The sequence below is a fragment of the Oncorhynchus tshawytscha genome, linkage group LG33, assembly GCF_018296145.1.
Source record: "Oncorhynchus tshawytscha isolate Ot180627B linkage group LG33, Otsh_v2.0, whole genome shotgun sequence".
NCBI lineage: Eukaryota > Metazoa > Chordata > Actinopteri > Salmoniformes > Salmonidae > Oncorhynchus > Oncorhynchus tshawytscha.
This window is the reverse complement of record NC_056461.1, coordinates 28,205,431-28,221,621: the sequence shown is the minus strand read 5'-3', so window position 1 is coordinate 28,221,621 and position 16,191 is coordinate 28,205,431. Positions and strand designations below refer to the sequence as shown.

Sequence of the window (16,191 nt, the reverse complement as noted above, 5' to 3'; positions counted from 1 at the left end):
CAGACAAACAATCAAAACAGACAAAGCGTAGATATGGGACTAAGATTGAATCATACTACACCGGCTCTGACGCTCGTCTGATGTGGCAGGGAAGGCTTGAACAATATTAGACTACAAAGGGAAACCCAGCCGCAATCTGCCCAGTGACGTGAGCCTAAAAGACGAGCTAAATGCCCGTTATGCTCGTTTTGAGGCAAGCAACACTGAAGCAGGCATGAGAGCACCAGCTGTTCCGGACAACTGTATGATCACGCTCTCCGTAGCCGATGTAAGCAAGACCATTAAACAGGTGAACATTCACAAAGCCGCGGCCAGACGGATTAACAGGACGTGTACTCAAAGCATGCACAGACAAACTGGCAAGCGTCTTCACTGACATTTTCCATCTCTCCCTGACCGAGTCTGTAATACCTATATATGTTTCAAACATACCACCATAGTCCCTGTGACAAAGAAAACTAAGGTAACCTGCCTAAATGAGTACCGCCGCATAGCACTCACGTCGGTAGCCATGAAGCGCTTTGAAAGGCTGGTCATGGCTCACATCAAGACCAACATGCTGAAACCCTAGACCCACTCCAATTCGCATACCGCCCCAACAGATGACGTAATATCAATCACGCTACACACTGCCCTTTCCCACCTGGACAAAAGGAACACCTATGTGAGAATGCTGTTCATTGACTAGAGCTCAGCATTCAAAACCATAATGCCCACAAAGCTCATCACTAAGCTAAGGACCCTGGGACTAAACACCTCCCTCTGCAACTGGATCCTGGACATTCTGACGGGCCACCCCCAGGTGGTAAGGGTAAGCAACAACACATCTGCCACGCTGATCCTCAACACTCAAATCTGAGGTAGCACGAGAAGAGGAGAGGCTGCAATTGAGAGGTCCTTTGTGGTGTATGTGAGAGTGATTCATTTCTGAGTTAACAATCCATCAATGATAATTTTCCACCTCTGAAGCGCAGAGCCACTAGGGTCACATCTAACTCAAAGAACAAGAACAGTGAACCGCTGTTTGATATTCTAACTCAACCAGCAAACATACACGTAAGTAAACGCATCTTGATGAATACTTGGAATAAGCTATTTAGTTTGCCGATTTCGAACGACCAGAGGTGAAACTCAACCAATCAGAAGGGGAAAAAATACAAATGGGGAGCAGGATAATAAACGTGTGGTTGTGAATGTGTAGAGTGGGCAAGATGATTAGAAGGTAATATATGAGAGGAAGGGGCACATAAGATTAACATGGGGAAAAAAAACCTACCTCCTGAAGCTGATCCCTGACTTTGTTGATGGCCTTCAACCAGTGTATTCTGGATGGAGAGAAGGGAAAGGGAGACTTATTGTCGTGTAAAATGAGATGTGTGGATTGAGAGATAAAGTGAGAGAATCACCAAGAATGTACTTGTAATATTCAGTGGAGGTTCAAAATTCACAACTCTTTCTTTCTCTTATAAATGACTCACCTTTGCAAATGTTTGTTGGATCTTTTCTCTACTGAGTGGTCTAATTTCTTCAACGAGCCATTTAAGCTTTTCCCCACATCCAGGCAGGGTCTCCCCAACTTCTTCCCCAAAACATTGCTGGGGATGTGTCCATTGGTAGGTTGCTGGACATTGATGGAGGGGTGGAAGCCGGTACTGTGATAGGAGTGTAAGGACTCTTCCAGCCCTGAGCCTGGAGCACTCTCCTGGCCTGTCTCACTAATCTGGGAGCTGGTCTGGCTCAGGTTCCCAGAGGACCCAAAGCGACTACTTTCTACCGGACTGGAGTGGTGAGGGAAGAGACTTAATATTAGAATAATCATTGTTGTGATGAAGAAAAACTAGGTTCATTAATTGGATATAGACATTATTCTATAGTTTCTACTGAATTGTACAACATTTTAAAAAGACATCCAACCTTACAGAGAAAATAACTACCTGTTGGCAAATTAGAATGAATACACCAATTGCCTGAAATGAATTTTAATGTACCAGATTATCCCAATAAATGTTTGTCTGTACTGGTTTTCTTGTATTACTATTTCTGGGAGACCATGAGTGATTGAAATCTCTAACTTGATCAAACTGAATGGCAACAGGGATTTTTGTAAGGTGATATATATATTCTTAGAATTATAATTGCAATGTATGTACAACTTGAATTAATCTTACGCTAGGAGTTTAAGAGTAAGAAATATTTAGCTTATTATCAATATCACAACAGGTATAATACACTTCCCAATCAACCACCAACACAGTAGCACAACTGCTTAAAACAAACACGGTTAAAAGGAAAGAGACAGAACATAGTACTCAGTGGGGTGGATTGCAGAGCTGGACCCTGGTTACGCTCCCCAACATATCAATGCATCATAAAGGGTGTATGCCTCAACTGGCCTTTTAGCACTCAATATGTCCTTCTTGAACTGGTCGTCCAGATGCATTCCAGAGGTGGGATCTGCAGAGAGGGGTGGTTCTACAAGGCTTTCCTTCTCCTTTTGGGAAAGGGATGCTGGAGGATCTACCTCAGGTGTGGAGATGAAAATCTGGGGTTTGGCTAAGTCACCAGGGGGACCTACTGAACATTGATCTCTTGTCTCCTTGATTGGCTTATCATTAGTTTTAGGCTGAGTGGTAACAACTGGGGGAGCTTGTAGTTTGGGAGGTTTGGCAGCCCCCCAGAAACCTCAGAGGCAGTGGATGGTTCTTGCTTTGCTACACTTATCTTGTCCTCCTGAAACAGGCCTGCATATATTGTTTTGAATCCTGAGAACACAGCACCACCTGCTTCTGCATGAGGAATTATGGGAAGGGCTTGGGGAATTGTTGGTGTAGATCAAAACATGGATCCAAAAGACTTTCCAGCGTCATCAGTTCCTGAAATAAAACCACCAAACAGGGACATGTGGGCTGGCTCTTTAGTCTTAGGCAACTGGTCGGCTGGGGTAATCTTCTGGGCACTTACCACTGGTGGGCCTGATTTTGTCCATTTCCTTACTTTCAGGCTCTCCCACAAAATTACCATGTGCTTCTCATGTATTACTGCTCCTTTCACAGCCTTTTGTTTTCCAGACGAACTGGACTGATCCTTCGTTGGAGGTAGTTCTGCTTTTGAGGGCTGTTCTGTTTTAGTAGGTTGCCCTGATGCTGTATGGATATCAGCTTCTTTTGACTGACAGTTGACAACTGAAGCAGGAGGTTTCTCAATGCCTTGGCCTTGGACTACTTTAACAGCCTTAGGATCAGGTTTGAGGGAAATTGACTCGAGGTTGAGTTTTGGCGTCAGGTTGTCGAGGTGACTCAATTGTGAATCTTTGTGCAACGTAACAGTCTGCCTCCCGGGTCTTTTATTTTGACACTGCTATCAGCTGGGGTGGTGTCAGGTATAACTGTTGCTATTTTCTTCTCTGCAGGCATTGTTGGTGCCGTTTGAGGAGTAGTTGTAGCTGGTAGGGGACTAGACCCTCCCAACGAACCCCCAAACCTAGAACCTGCAGTTTGAGGGGCAGCTGTGCCAGGCTGGGGAGTAGACCCTCCAAACATGGAAAGAAATCCAGTAGCTTGGGTCTGTTTGAGGAGTAGTTGCAGTGGGCTGGGGACTAGATCCTACAAACAACCCTCCCAACATAGAACCTGCAGTTTGAGGAGAGTCTGTAGGTGGTGGCTCTTTAAGGGCTTCTGGTTCTTTAGTTGTGGCAGGTTCCTGAGGTGCACACTCTGGGATGGATTCCTTTTGGGTAGTGGCACACTCAGGAGTAGGTACTGTGGTTGCCGATTCATCAAAGCTAGCTTGTGGGGGTGACAAAGGGCCTCTGAACATGGAAAATACACTTCCGTGTGTGGTTCTTTAGGCACTGTAGATCCTGGAACGGAGGACCCTGTAACCGACAGAGCTGCTGCTGAAGGATGTGGGGCACTGGGGCCACCAAACATGGAATAATTTTGCTGGGCTTTCATTGGCAGTTGAACCAGAAAGGAGTCTTCCAAGAATCGAGTTAGCCTCTGGTTGAGGCACCTGAGAGGTGGACCCAGATTGAGATGGTGCCTGTAGTGGACTTGGTCCACTGAACATTGAGAATAAACTTTTACCAGGTGGTTTTGGGGGAGGTGCTTGTGATGAGGACCCAGTTTGGATTGAAGCCTGCTGTGGACTAGACCCACCAAACATGGACAATAATCCAATACCAGGAGTTTCCTCTTTAATAGTGGTGACAGTTGTTGGTGGTTGTGGTGTTCCAGAGACCATGTCTCCAATTTCTCCCATAAAGCCAAACAGTCTGCCTGATGGTTTTGGGGGTGGTTCCTATTTGGTTTGTCCGGTTGGTGGAAGTCTGTGATCGGCCCGGGGTGGGGCCAGTGATTGTATTAGGAGGAACCCCACTTTGCCCAGAACCATCCATTGTTTATTGTTTCTGAAGTGAAGGTATGCATGGTGTCAACTAAGAACCTTGTGTTGTGAGTCTGTTTGGCTAATTTCTAACTACAGGTTTTTAGTTGCAGTTGCTGTGATGGAGGAGGCTCTGCACTAAAGAAACTGCCTATTGACCCAAATGGACACAGAATATTCTAGTCTTCCTGTTTATGTGGGTCTGTGATCCCAGGTAAGCTAGCAGTGCAACCAGTCCCATCTTGTTATGACAAAGCCTCTGAGGGTTTACTGGGCTCTGGCATCAGCTCCTCAATCAGTAAGGCAGACTTGAAAATGCTCATAAATCCCCCCTGTGGTGGTTCAGCTTGTTTTTCAGCAGTTTTTTTCCAGCTGGTCTATCTGTGGTGTGCTGTGCTGTGCTTGTGGCTGTAGGGGAGAGGCAGGTTTATTGAGTGAGCTCATGGAAATGGTTAGGACTGTGGGCTGTGTTGGTGGAGCAGCTTGCTGAGACATGATGGCTTGTCGTAAAAGTCTAGCTATCTGAGTAACAGTCTGATCACTATATTGCCAATTAGCTGAATATGATAGATTCTCCTCATAGTATCCCCCATGATATGAAATGCTATTAAGACTTTAACAGCTACTATTATCAAAGGAGTTCCATTTGCCAAACTTAGCTTTATTCCTTTTGGTGGTCAAGTTCAATGCACCCTCTTCTTCAGTCCAGTACTGTTTCTGTTCAATCATTCGATTAGAATGCGTGAGGTGAGGTTACACGTGGTGGTAAGGTTACACGTGGTGGTGAGGTTACACGTGGTGGTGAGGTTACACGTGGTGGTGAGGTTACACGTGGTGGTGAGGTTACACGTGGTGGTGAGGTTACACGTGGTGGTGAGGTTACACGTGGTGGTGAGGTTACACGTGGTGGTGAGGTTACACGTGGTGGTGAGGTTACACGTGGTGGTGAGGTTACACGTGGTGGTGAGGTTACACGTGGTGGTGACGGTTACACGTGGTGGTGAGGTTACACGTGGTGGTGAGGTTACACGTGGTGGTGAGGTTACACGTGGTGGTGAGGTTACACGTGGTGGTGAGGTTACACGTGGTGGTGAGGTTACACGTGGTGGTGAGGTTACACGTGGTGGTGAGGTTACACGTGGTGGTGAGGTTACACGTGGTGGTGAGGTTACACGTGGTGGTGAGGTTACACGTGGTGGTGAGGTTACACGTGGTGGTGAGGTTACACGTGGTGGTGAGGTTACACGTGGTGGTGAGGTTACACGTGGTGGTGAGGTTACACGTGGTGGTGAGGTTAGGTTACACGTGGTGGTGAGGTTACACGTGGTGGTGAGGTTACACGTGGTGGTGAGGTTACACGTGGTGGTGAGGTTACACGTGGTGGTGAGGTTACACGTGGTGGTGAGGTTACACGTGGTGGTGAGGTTACACGTGGTTACACGTGGTGGTGAGGTTACACGTGGTGGTGAGGTTACACGTGGTGGTGAGGTTACACGTGGTGGTGAGGTTACACGTGGTGGTGAGGTTACACGTGGTGGTGAGGTTACACGTGGTGGTGAGGTTACACGTGGTGGTGAGGTTACACGTGGTGGTGAGGTTACACGTGGTGGTGAGGTTACACGTGGTGGTGAGGTTACACGTGGTGATGAGGTTACATGTTGTTGCCTTTCTTGGCTGAGGCAGATTGTCTGTGAAATATTTTTTTTAAATAGCCCAGAGAGCAGAACTCTGGATTGACAAGGCTGCTAGTTAGTTGATTTTGACTTTGCACCTGTTGACTAGGCTGTTGAGTTGGTTGATTTTGTCTTTGCAACTGCACATCCTGCATGTTTGGGTACTGCAGGCTAGGGGGAATGAGAGGAGCTGCAGAAAGTGTCTGAGGGATTGGGGACTGATTGGTACGGTACAGTCGTGGCAAAATGTTTTGAGAATGACACAAATAATAATTTTCACAAAGTCTGCTGCCTCAGTGCCTTTAGATATTTTTTGTCAGATGTTACTATGGAATACTGAAGTATAATTACAAGCATTTCTCAAGTGTCAAAGGCTTTTATTGACAATTACATGAAGTTGATGCAGAGTGTCAATATTTGCAGTGTTGACCCTTCTTTTTCAAGACCTCTGCAATCTGCCCTGGCATGCTGTCAATTAATTTCTGGGCCACATGCTGACTGATGACAGCCCATTCTTGCATAATCAATACTTGGAGTTTGTCAGAATTTGTGGATTTTTGTTTGTCCACCCGCCTCTTGAGGATTGACCACAAGTTCTCAATGGGATTAAGGTCTGGGGAGTTTCCTGGCCATGGACCCAAAATATCAATGTTTTGTTCCCCGAGCCACTTAGTTATCACTTTTGCCTTATGGCAAGGTGCTCCATCATGCTGGTCCACTCACACAGACAGCATCGTGAGGAAGGCGCAGCAGCGCCTCTTCAACCTCAGGAGGCTGAAGAAATTCGGCTTGTCACCAAAAGCACTCACAAACTTCTACAGATGCACAATCGAGAGCATCCTGGCGGGCTGTATCACCGCCTGGTATGGCAACTGCACCGCCCTCAACCGTAAGGCTCTCCAGAGGGTAGTGAGGTCTGCACAACGCATCACCGGGGGCAAACTACCTGCCCTCCAGGACACCTACACCACCCGATGCTACAGGAAGGCCATAAAGATCATCAAGGACATCAACCACCCGAGCCACTGCCTGTTCACCCCGCTGTCATCCAGAAGGCGAGGTCAGTACAGGTGCATCAAAGCTGGGACCGAGAGACTGAAAAACAGCTTCTATCTCAAGGCCATCAGACTGTTAAACAGCCACCACTAACATTGAGTGGCTACTGCCAACACACTGTCAATGACACTGACTCTACTCCAGCCACTTTAATCATGGGAATTGATGGGAAATTATGTAAATATATCACTAGCCACTTTAAACAATGCTACCTTATATAATGTTACTTACCCTACATTGTTCATCTCATATGCATACGTTGATACTGTACTCTATATCATCGACTGCATCCTTATGTAATACATGTATCACTAGCCACTTTAACTATGCCACTTGGTTTACATACTTATCTCATATGTATATACTGTACTCGATATCATCTACTGTATCTTGCCTATGCTGCTCTGTACCATCACTCATTCATATATCCTTATGTACATATTCTTTATCCCCTTACACTGTGTATAAGACAGTAGTTTTTTTTTGGAATTGTTAGTTAGATTACTTGCTCGTTATTACTGCATTGTCGGAACTAGAAGCACAAGCATTTCGCTACACTCGCATTAACATCTGCTAACCATGTGTATGTGACAAATAAAATTTGATTTGATTTGATTTGATTTGCTGGAAAAGGCATTATTCGTCACCAAACTGTTCCTGGATGGTTGAGAGTAGTTGCTCTCAGAGGATGTGTTGGTACCATTCTTTATTTCATGTCTGTGTTCTTAGGCAAAATTGTGAGTGAGCCCACTCCCTTGGCTGAGAAGCAACCCCACACATGAATGGTCTCAGGATGCTTCACTGTTGGCATGAAACAGGACTGATGGTTGCGCTCACTTTGTCTTCTCCGGACAAGCTTTTTTCCGGATGCCCCAAACAATCGGAAAGGGGATTAATTCAGAGAAAATTACTTGACCCCAGTCCTCAGCAGTCCAATCCCTGTACCTTTTGCAGAATATCAGTCGGTCCCTGGTGTTTTTCCTGGAGAGAAGTGGCTTCTTTGCTGCTCTTCTTGACACCAGACCATCCTCCAAAAGTCTTTGCCTCACTGTGAATGCAGATGCACTCACACCTGCCTGCTGCCATTCCTGAGCAAGCTCTGTACTGGTGGTGCCCCGATCCTGCAGCTGAATCAACTTTAGGAGACGGTCCTGGCACTTGCTGGACTTTCTTGGATGCCCTGAAGACTTCTTCACAACAATTGAACCGCTCTCCTTGAAGTTCTTGATATTCCGATAAATGGTTGATTTAGGCGTAATCTTACTGGCAGCAATATCCTTGCCTGTGAAGCCCTTTTTGTGCAAAGCAATGATGATGGCACGTGTTTCTTGCAGGTAACCATGGCTGACAGAGGAAGAACAATGATTCCAAGCACCACCCTCCTTTTGAAGCTTCCAGTCTGTTATTCAAACTCAATCAGCATGACAGAGTGATCTCCAGCCTTGTCCTTGTCAACACTCACACCTGTGTTAACGAGAGAATCACTGACATGTCCACTGGTCCTTTTGTGGCAGGGCTGAAATGCAGTGGAATGTTTTGGGGTGGATTCAGTTCATTTGCATGGCAAAGAGGGACTTTGCAATTAATTGCAATTCATCTGATCACTCTTCATAATATTCTGGAGTTTATGCAAATTACCATCATACAAACTGAGGCAGCAGACTTTGTGAAAATTAATATTTGTGTCTTTCTTAAAACTTTTGGCCACGACTGTAGATACTTTGCTTGCAGAAGCAGATTGAAAAATTCCAGAAAGGAGACCACCTTGTTGAGCAGGTTCTGGAACTGTATGTTGTCTAGAAAAGCCTGGATGTTGTCTAGAAAAGGCTGGTTTCTCAGTGGACCACGGTTTGTTCCTGGCATATTCTGTTGGTTGAAGTTCTGCTGATTACGAGTTGTTTGGTTGCTCAAAACATTAGCGGAACACAATTTAAACAACCCAGAGAAAATGCCTCCTTGTTGGGGGGGTGCTTGTTGAGATGGGTTTGGTGCTCGTTGCTGACTTGGATGATTGCTTGGGAAAGCACCTTGCTGTTGGGCCTGGGGAGGTTGTACACCTAAGTGATAGGCTTTCTGCAGATGAAAACCTTAGAAACCCTGAGAGAATACCCCCCGGCTGAGAATGTGGACTTGCACTTGTGTGGGAGGTTGCAAGGGAACTGTTGAGGATTACTTGATCAGGGGGTTGACTGTTTGGGGGAACTTGCTATGGTGGTGGGTTCCCAGATAAGTCACCCACAGAGCCAAATCTAAGAAGTCCTGTTAAAAAACCTTGAGGTTCAGGTTTAGGAGGAGCATGCCCAAGAGGCATTGGAGGTCTCTGATGTTGCTGCATATGCTACTAATGTGGAGCTGGGGTGAATTGGTAATGCTGGGCCTGTTGTTGACTAGGATTTTCTGGGGGTTTGGAGGCATGGACATCCTCACCAGAACCAAATGTCATGATTCCAAAGAACATTCCTCTTTCTGGGTTTGAAGGCTGTTGGGAAGAGACATCATCAGAGGAAAGAAACAGACATTTTAGCTTACTGCCTAAAGATGGCTCCTCCATAGGGTTATCTAAGCTAATATCTGGTTCTGACTCAAATACAGGATACACTGCAACAGGGAGGGCCCTGCGAGAGAACAGGGTTAACTGGTGCAATTAATGAGCTGAAATATTTATTGAAAGGGATATAGAACGCTGAACTCACTGGTTCTAGTTGGCTAATGGGCTTCCCACTTCTCCCTGGAGGTAATTTTCCCTCTGTGGAGTTCACTACCTCTTCACCTGAAAAAAGTTTACCAAAACGAATTTTCTCAAAAGCGAAAGTGACTGCTGGTGTTTGTGGCATCGTTGCAGAGTCCTGAACTTTGTCACTTGTACTATTTAGAATCTCTGTTCTAATGACTGGTGTATCTTGATTGTGGACTTGTATCTTGGCATCAGACTGGGAAGGTAAATTGAAGGAAATGTTCTGCTGGGGTGAACTGTAGGAGATACAACAGATACAGGAGCAGGGCTGGTGGATTTTGGAATTAAAGAAAACAGTGTGGATATACCAGATTGAGAAGATGGTGCAGGTGATACTTCTTTAGTTTCTGCAGAACCTGAGCTGGGCTGCTTGGGGCTGAGCTAACCTTGTCAGTGAAGGAACTGAGTAATGAACTCATAGCATTTTTCACTCCAGATATTCCTGGTTTAGGAGATGCCTCTGTCTGGGTCTCCACCTTGACATCTCTAGGGGTCCTTGGGTCCTCTCCAGTAGATTCTATACTTACACTGCCCTGGGAAAATAACCTTGATATGGATGACTTGGGAAGGGACCCATACCTGCTTATTTCCTAATCTTTTTCAGCCAGGTAATCTGATACTGTTTCAACTAGGCACTTGAGCTCATCCATGGGTTCCATATACTTGTCACGTGGTTCCTCTACTGGAGACAGCATTGCTTCAGGAGCCCATCCTCCCATTTCCACCTTTCCCCTCTTCTTAACCAGATAACTCTGATGCTTGTCTATGTAACTTCCATGGGATGAAGCATGTCTGCCTTGGCCATGGACCCTCCCATTCTCAGAATGAATGGTCTCTGCTAAGGAGGCAATTTCCTCTAGCTCCTCCTCCGATCGCTTGGAGCAGTGCAGCTCCTCCTCTGAATCGTACCCTAAACCTGTCCTCATTCTGGCAGCTTCGTCCTCCTGATACACTATGTAGTTCTCCAAGGTGTCCCTCAGCATGTTTTTGGCGCACATCCTAGTCTTGTAAAGAAGTCTATTCTTGTATGGCTTGAGACACGGTGTCATCTGCTCCACCTCAATCTTTAACACCTGGTGCAGCACCAGCTCCCCTCTCTTCTGGCGGAGGAGTGCAAGATTAGGGGGGAAAGGCTCATCTGTGAGTTTCTCTGACTCCAAGTCGGCCAGTCCTCCTGGATTCCAAATCTTTTTCGTCCACTGCCAATCGATAGTGTCATAGCCCGCTGGGTAGATGGTAGGTAGGATGCCACTGCGTTGTGTGCTTTGGGAGAGTGAGCTGCCTGAGGGCTCAGTGAGAGCTCTCCCCATGCGGAGGATAACATCGTCCTCAGGCCAACGATTCTCTTCCTTGTCCAGTAACTCGCTCAGCTGATTTCTCCCTTGCTCTTTGTACTTGCTCTCCTAATCCTCCGCACCCATACCATAATCTACAGGGATGATCCTGACCCTCCCTTTATGGTTTATGGCTCTAGTTTAGGTTAATAAATTAAGGTAGAGGTACAATGGGATGTGAGAGGAAACAATAGCAGAAAAGAAAACAATACAAAGATTGCATATTATAACAGGACAAAAAAAGTAAGATAAAGACAATGTGACAGAGACAAGCATTAAATACATACATATGATAAAAATGTGGTGAATTTGTGTTTATGTGTATGTGAGTATATTGGTAACAGTGTTATTAAGATTGTTTGATATAAGTGCGTTGTGTGTGAGGACCGAAATTCACCTCCTCATTCTGGGGGATTATCAACAACATAAAATCCAAGCTGAATCATCTCTGTCCAAAGTAGTATTACAGACCACATAGAGACATGTTCGAGGAGGGCAATCTCTATTACTAAACCAACACCAGGGTCCCAAGACCCATATGTGACCACAGCAGGCTAAACTAAGCTCAGTTTCATTAAAACTACCAAAATAAGTTTTGTAAAAGAATACGCCTGAAGGAAAAAAAATTCCTGGCTGTAATCCCACTTTTCTTTTCAGATGTTATGGAATTATCCGGATCAGCTTTCTATCTGTCCACACAGACTGACATTTACCACAATCTCATTGAGCCACATGTTTTACAAAGCAAGTCACACATGTAAGAGTGCAAATAACCATTCTACACTGGATACATGACTGGAGTTAGCAAAGTATTTGTGTTTCATCCTGGAAAACTTCCAAGCAGTTGGACAATTTTGACAATTTGACCATTTTGGTTTAAGACCAAATGTGTTCCTTCTTAATTAACTACAGTGCCTTCAGAAAGTATTCACACCCCACAACTTTATCCACATTTTGTTATTTTACAGCCTGAATTTATAATAGATGAAATTGAGATTTCTTGTCACTGGCCTACACATAACATAGGGAAAGAGGGATACCTAGTCAGTTAACCAACAATGTATTCAACTGAAATTTTTCTTCCACATTTAACCCAACTGAATCAGAGAGGTGTGGGGGGCTGCCTTAATCAACACCTATCAACACCTCTTCGGCGCCCGGGGAACAGGGGGTTAACTACCTTGCTCAGAGGCAGAACGACAGATTTTGTACCTTTTTCCTTAATACAAAGTGTTACAGTGCATTCATAAAGTACTCAGACCCCTTCTCTTTGTCCACATTTTGTTACGTTACAGCATTTTCCTAAAATGTATTAAAACAATTATAATACATTTTGCAAATTTTTATAAAAAAAACTAATATCGTATTTACGTAAGTATTCAGACTTTTTGCTTTGGGACTCGAAATTGAGCTCAGGTGCATCCTGTTTCCATCACCTTTGGTTAGAAAGGTAATCCAACTTTGGCAAAAACCAAGCTATGAGGTTGAAGGAATTGTCCGTAGAGCGCCAAGATAGGATTGTGTTGAGGCACAGATCTGGGGAAGGGTACCAAAAACGTTCTGCAGCATTGAAGGTCCAAAAGAACACAGGGGCTGCCATCACTCTTAAATGAAAGAAGTTTGGAACTACCAAGACTCTTCCTATAGCTGGCCGCCCAGCCAAACTGAACAATCGGGATGGGGGCCTTGGTCAGGGAGGTGACCAAGAACCCGAGGGTCACTCTGACAGAGCTCCAGAGTTCCTCTGTAGAGATGGGAGAACCTTCCAGAAGGACAGCCATCTCCGCAGCACTCTACCAAAATCAGGCCTTTATGGTAGAGTGGCCAGACAGAATACACTCCTCAGTAAAAGGCACATGACAGCCTGCTTGGAGTTAGCCAAAAGGCACCTAAAGGACTCTCAGACCATGAGAAACAAGATTCTCTAGTCTGACGAAACCAAGATTGAACTCTTTGGCCTGAATGCCAAGCGTCACGTCTGGAAGGAACCTGGCACCATCCCTATGGTGAAGCATGGTGGTGGCAACATCATGCTGTGGGGATGTTTTTCAGCGGCAGGGACTGAGAGACTAGTCAGGATCGAGGGAAAGATGAACAGAGCAAAGTACAGAGAGATCCTTGAACAAATCTGCTCAAGAGTGCTCAGGACCTCAAACTGGGGCGAAGGTTCACCTTTCAACAGCACAACAACCTTAAGCACACAGCCAAGATAACGCAGGAGTGGCTTCGGGACAAGTCTCAATGTCCTTGAGTGGCCCAGCCAGAGCCCGGACATGAACCCAATCGAACATTTCTGGAGAGACGTGAAAATAGCTGTGCAGCGATGCTCCCCACCCAACCTTCAACAGGTTGCTTGTCATTATGTCGTATTGTTTGTAGATTGATGAGGGGAAAAAAACTATTTAATCCATTTTAGAATAAGGCTGTAATGTAACAAATGGGGAAAAAGTCAAGGGGTCTGAATACTTTCTGAATGCACAGTATGTTTGGGGCAAATCCAATAAAACACATTACTGAGTATCACTCTCCATATTTCCAAGCATAGTCGTGGCTGCATCATGTTATGGGCATGGTTGTAATTGTTAAGGACTGGGGAGTTTTTCAGGACAAAAAAGAAGTGGAATGGAGCAAAGCACAGTCAAAATCCTAGAGGAAAATCAGTCTTCTGTCTAACAGACACTAGGAGATGAATTCAACTTTCAGCAAGACAACCTAAAACACAAGGCCAAATCTACACTGGAGTTGCTTACCAAGAAGACAGTGAATGTTCCTGAGTGGCCAAGTTAGAGTTTGGACTTAAATCTGCTTGAAAATCTATGGCAATACTTGAAAATGGCTGTCTAGCAATGATCAACAACCAATTCAACAGAGCTTGAAGATTTTTGAAAAGAATAATGTGCAAATATTGTACAATTCAGGTGTGCAAAGCACTTAGAGACCCAGAAAGCCTCACAGCTATAATCGCTGCCATAGGTGATTCTAACATGTATTAACACAGGGTTGTGTATACTTATGTAAATGAGATATATACCTCTATACTTAATTTTCAATACATTTGCAAACATTTCAAAAAACTTTTTCACTTTGTCATTATGTATTATTGGTGTAGATGGATGAGAAAAAAAATCAATGTAGTCCATTTTGAATTTAGGCTGAAACAACACATTGTGGAATAAGTCAAGGGGTATACTTTCTAAAGGCACTGCATGTTAACAAATATATATTCTATTAACTAAATAAAAATTCTATACAAATTCTATACTAGATCCAATTATATACAAAACACCAAAGATTCAATATCTATTGGATTAACTTGCACTGTTGCCCACAACATTATTAGATTGAAGAATCACTCCTTCGGGGGAACTATTTATATTATTCAAGCAGGTGACATTGTTAACCTCCTTCTTATGCTGTGTTAAAGGATGTGTCAGTGACAAATAAACATAACCTGACTAGATTTAAAGCTGCCAACCTTACTTAAGAAATGTGCTTGTATTCTGATGCTTGATTCTGTCATTCTGTACCAGGAGGGTAGATGTCCCCAAATCATCTGAAAGAGGGACACCCTCCAAAAAACAAAAGAGCTAAGCCTCAGGCCCTCAGTTAACTGGGCCTATTTGCAATATAATCATTTAATAGTTTTCTACGTGAAAATCAAGCCATCAGAACAAACCAACAGAAAATAAATGACTGCACTTCAAAAACTCTATTCATGTCTTAACTCTTCTTCACTGTGTGTCAATATGTATGACTGTAGTATACGTGAGGTGTGCCATCTTTTTTTTAAAGGTGTGCCATCTTTAATGGCTGAATTTGTATTGTGCATGTGTCTTTGTATTCTGTGTAGGGGCATGTCCTGTATGTTTGTGTGTGTTATTCAGAACCTCTACCTGCTCCCGCGGTGGTCTCTGTAGTCCATGTCAAAGCTGTGCATGGAGTCTGTGCAGGAGTCCAGGTGGTTCTGGAGCTGGGGGCCCATGGGGTACTGGTGCATGGAGGAGTTGGGCTGGGCCGTAGTATGGTAGCGCGGGGGTAAGCTGTTGCTGGTCTCACTGCGGTAGTCACTGTCCCGGTCGTCCACTGCACTGTCATGGTCATCCAGGGCTGTAGAGGGACAACAGGACAAGCTCCACAACACAGAACATCGAGAGACCTCTACATCCTCAAACTGCTAAAATGACTACAGAATCTCCATTCTATACACTGAGGTCAGGAATGATCAGGTAAGAGGGAGGTAAGGAGGGCAAGGGTCATGCACTTTTGAATGCAAGCCAACCAGAAAAAAAACTTCAGTGAGAAGGGGAAAGTGATGCAAGTGAATATATAGGCCATTAAAGATAGAACCCTTAGTTGCTACATCCATTTTTAATTTTTAAGGAAAGTATTCTGAACCCTTGACTTTTTCCACATTTTGTTACGTCACAGCCTTATTCTAAAAAGTATTACATTAATGAGGGGGGGGGGGACTAAGTAAAAACAGTAAAAAAAAAAAGTTTGCAAATTTATTTTGCTAAACACTGCAATATTACATTTACATGAATATTTAGACCTTTACTTTGTTGAAGCACCTTTGGCAGCGATTACAGCTTCGAATCTTCTTGGGTATGACGATACAAGCTTGGCACACATGTATTTGGGGAGTTTCTCCCATTCTTTTCTGCAGATCCTCTCAAGCTCTGTCAGGTTGGATGGGGAGCGTTGCTGCACAGCTATTTTCAGATCTCCCCAGAGATGTTCGATCACGTTCAACTCCGGGCTCTGACTGGGCCACTCAAGGACATTCAGACTTGTCCAGAAGCCACTCCTGCAGTGTCTTGGCAGTGTGCTTAGGGTCGTTGTCCTGTTGGAAGGTGAACCTTCGCCCCAGTCTGAGGTCCTAAGAACACATTTTCATCAAGGATCTCTCTGTACTTTGCTCTGTTCATCTTTCCCTTAATCCTGACTAGACTCCCAGTCCCTGCCGCTGAAAAACATCCCCACAGCATGATGCTGCCGCCACCATGCTTCA

At 44.7% G+C, this 16,191-nt stretch overlaps 1 protein-coding gene across 2 annotated transcripts in view; it reads right to left on the bottom strand.

The window, feature by feature from the left end:
• LOC112231066 (protein unc-13 homolog B) overlaps positions 1 to 16,191 on the bottom strand; it is a 122,520-nt gene that overhangs the window by 63,327 nt on the left and 43,002 nt on the right. For both annotated transcript variants that reach the window (XM_024397595.2, XM_024397596.2), the window contains exons 8-10: positions 15,074 to 15,287; positions 1,479 to 1,778; positions 1,277 to 1,325 (exon numbers count right to left, since the gene is read on the bottom strand). In XM_024397595.2, the coding sequence (XP_024253363.2) occupies positions 1,277 to 1,325; positions 1,479 to 1,778; positions 15,074 to 15,287 (563 nt within the window). The remainder of the gene's footprint in view (positions 1 to 1,276; positions 1,326 to 1,478; positions 1,779 to 15,073; positions 15,288 to 16,191) is intronic.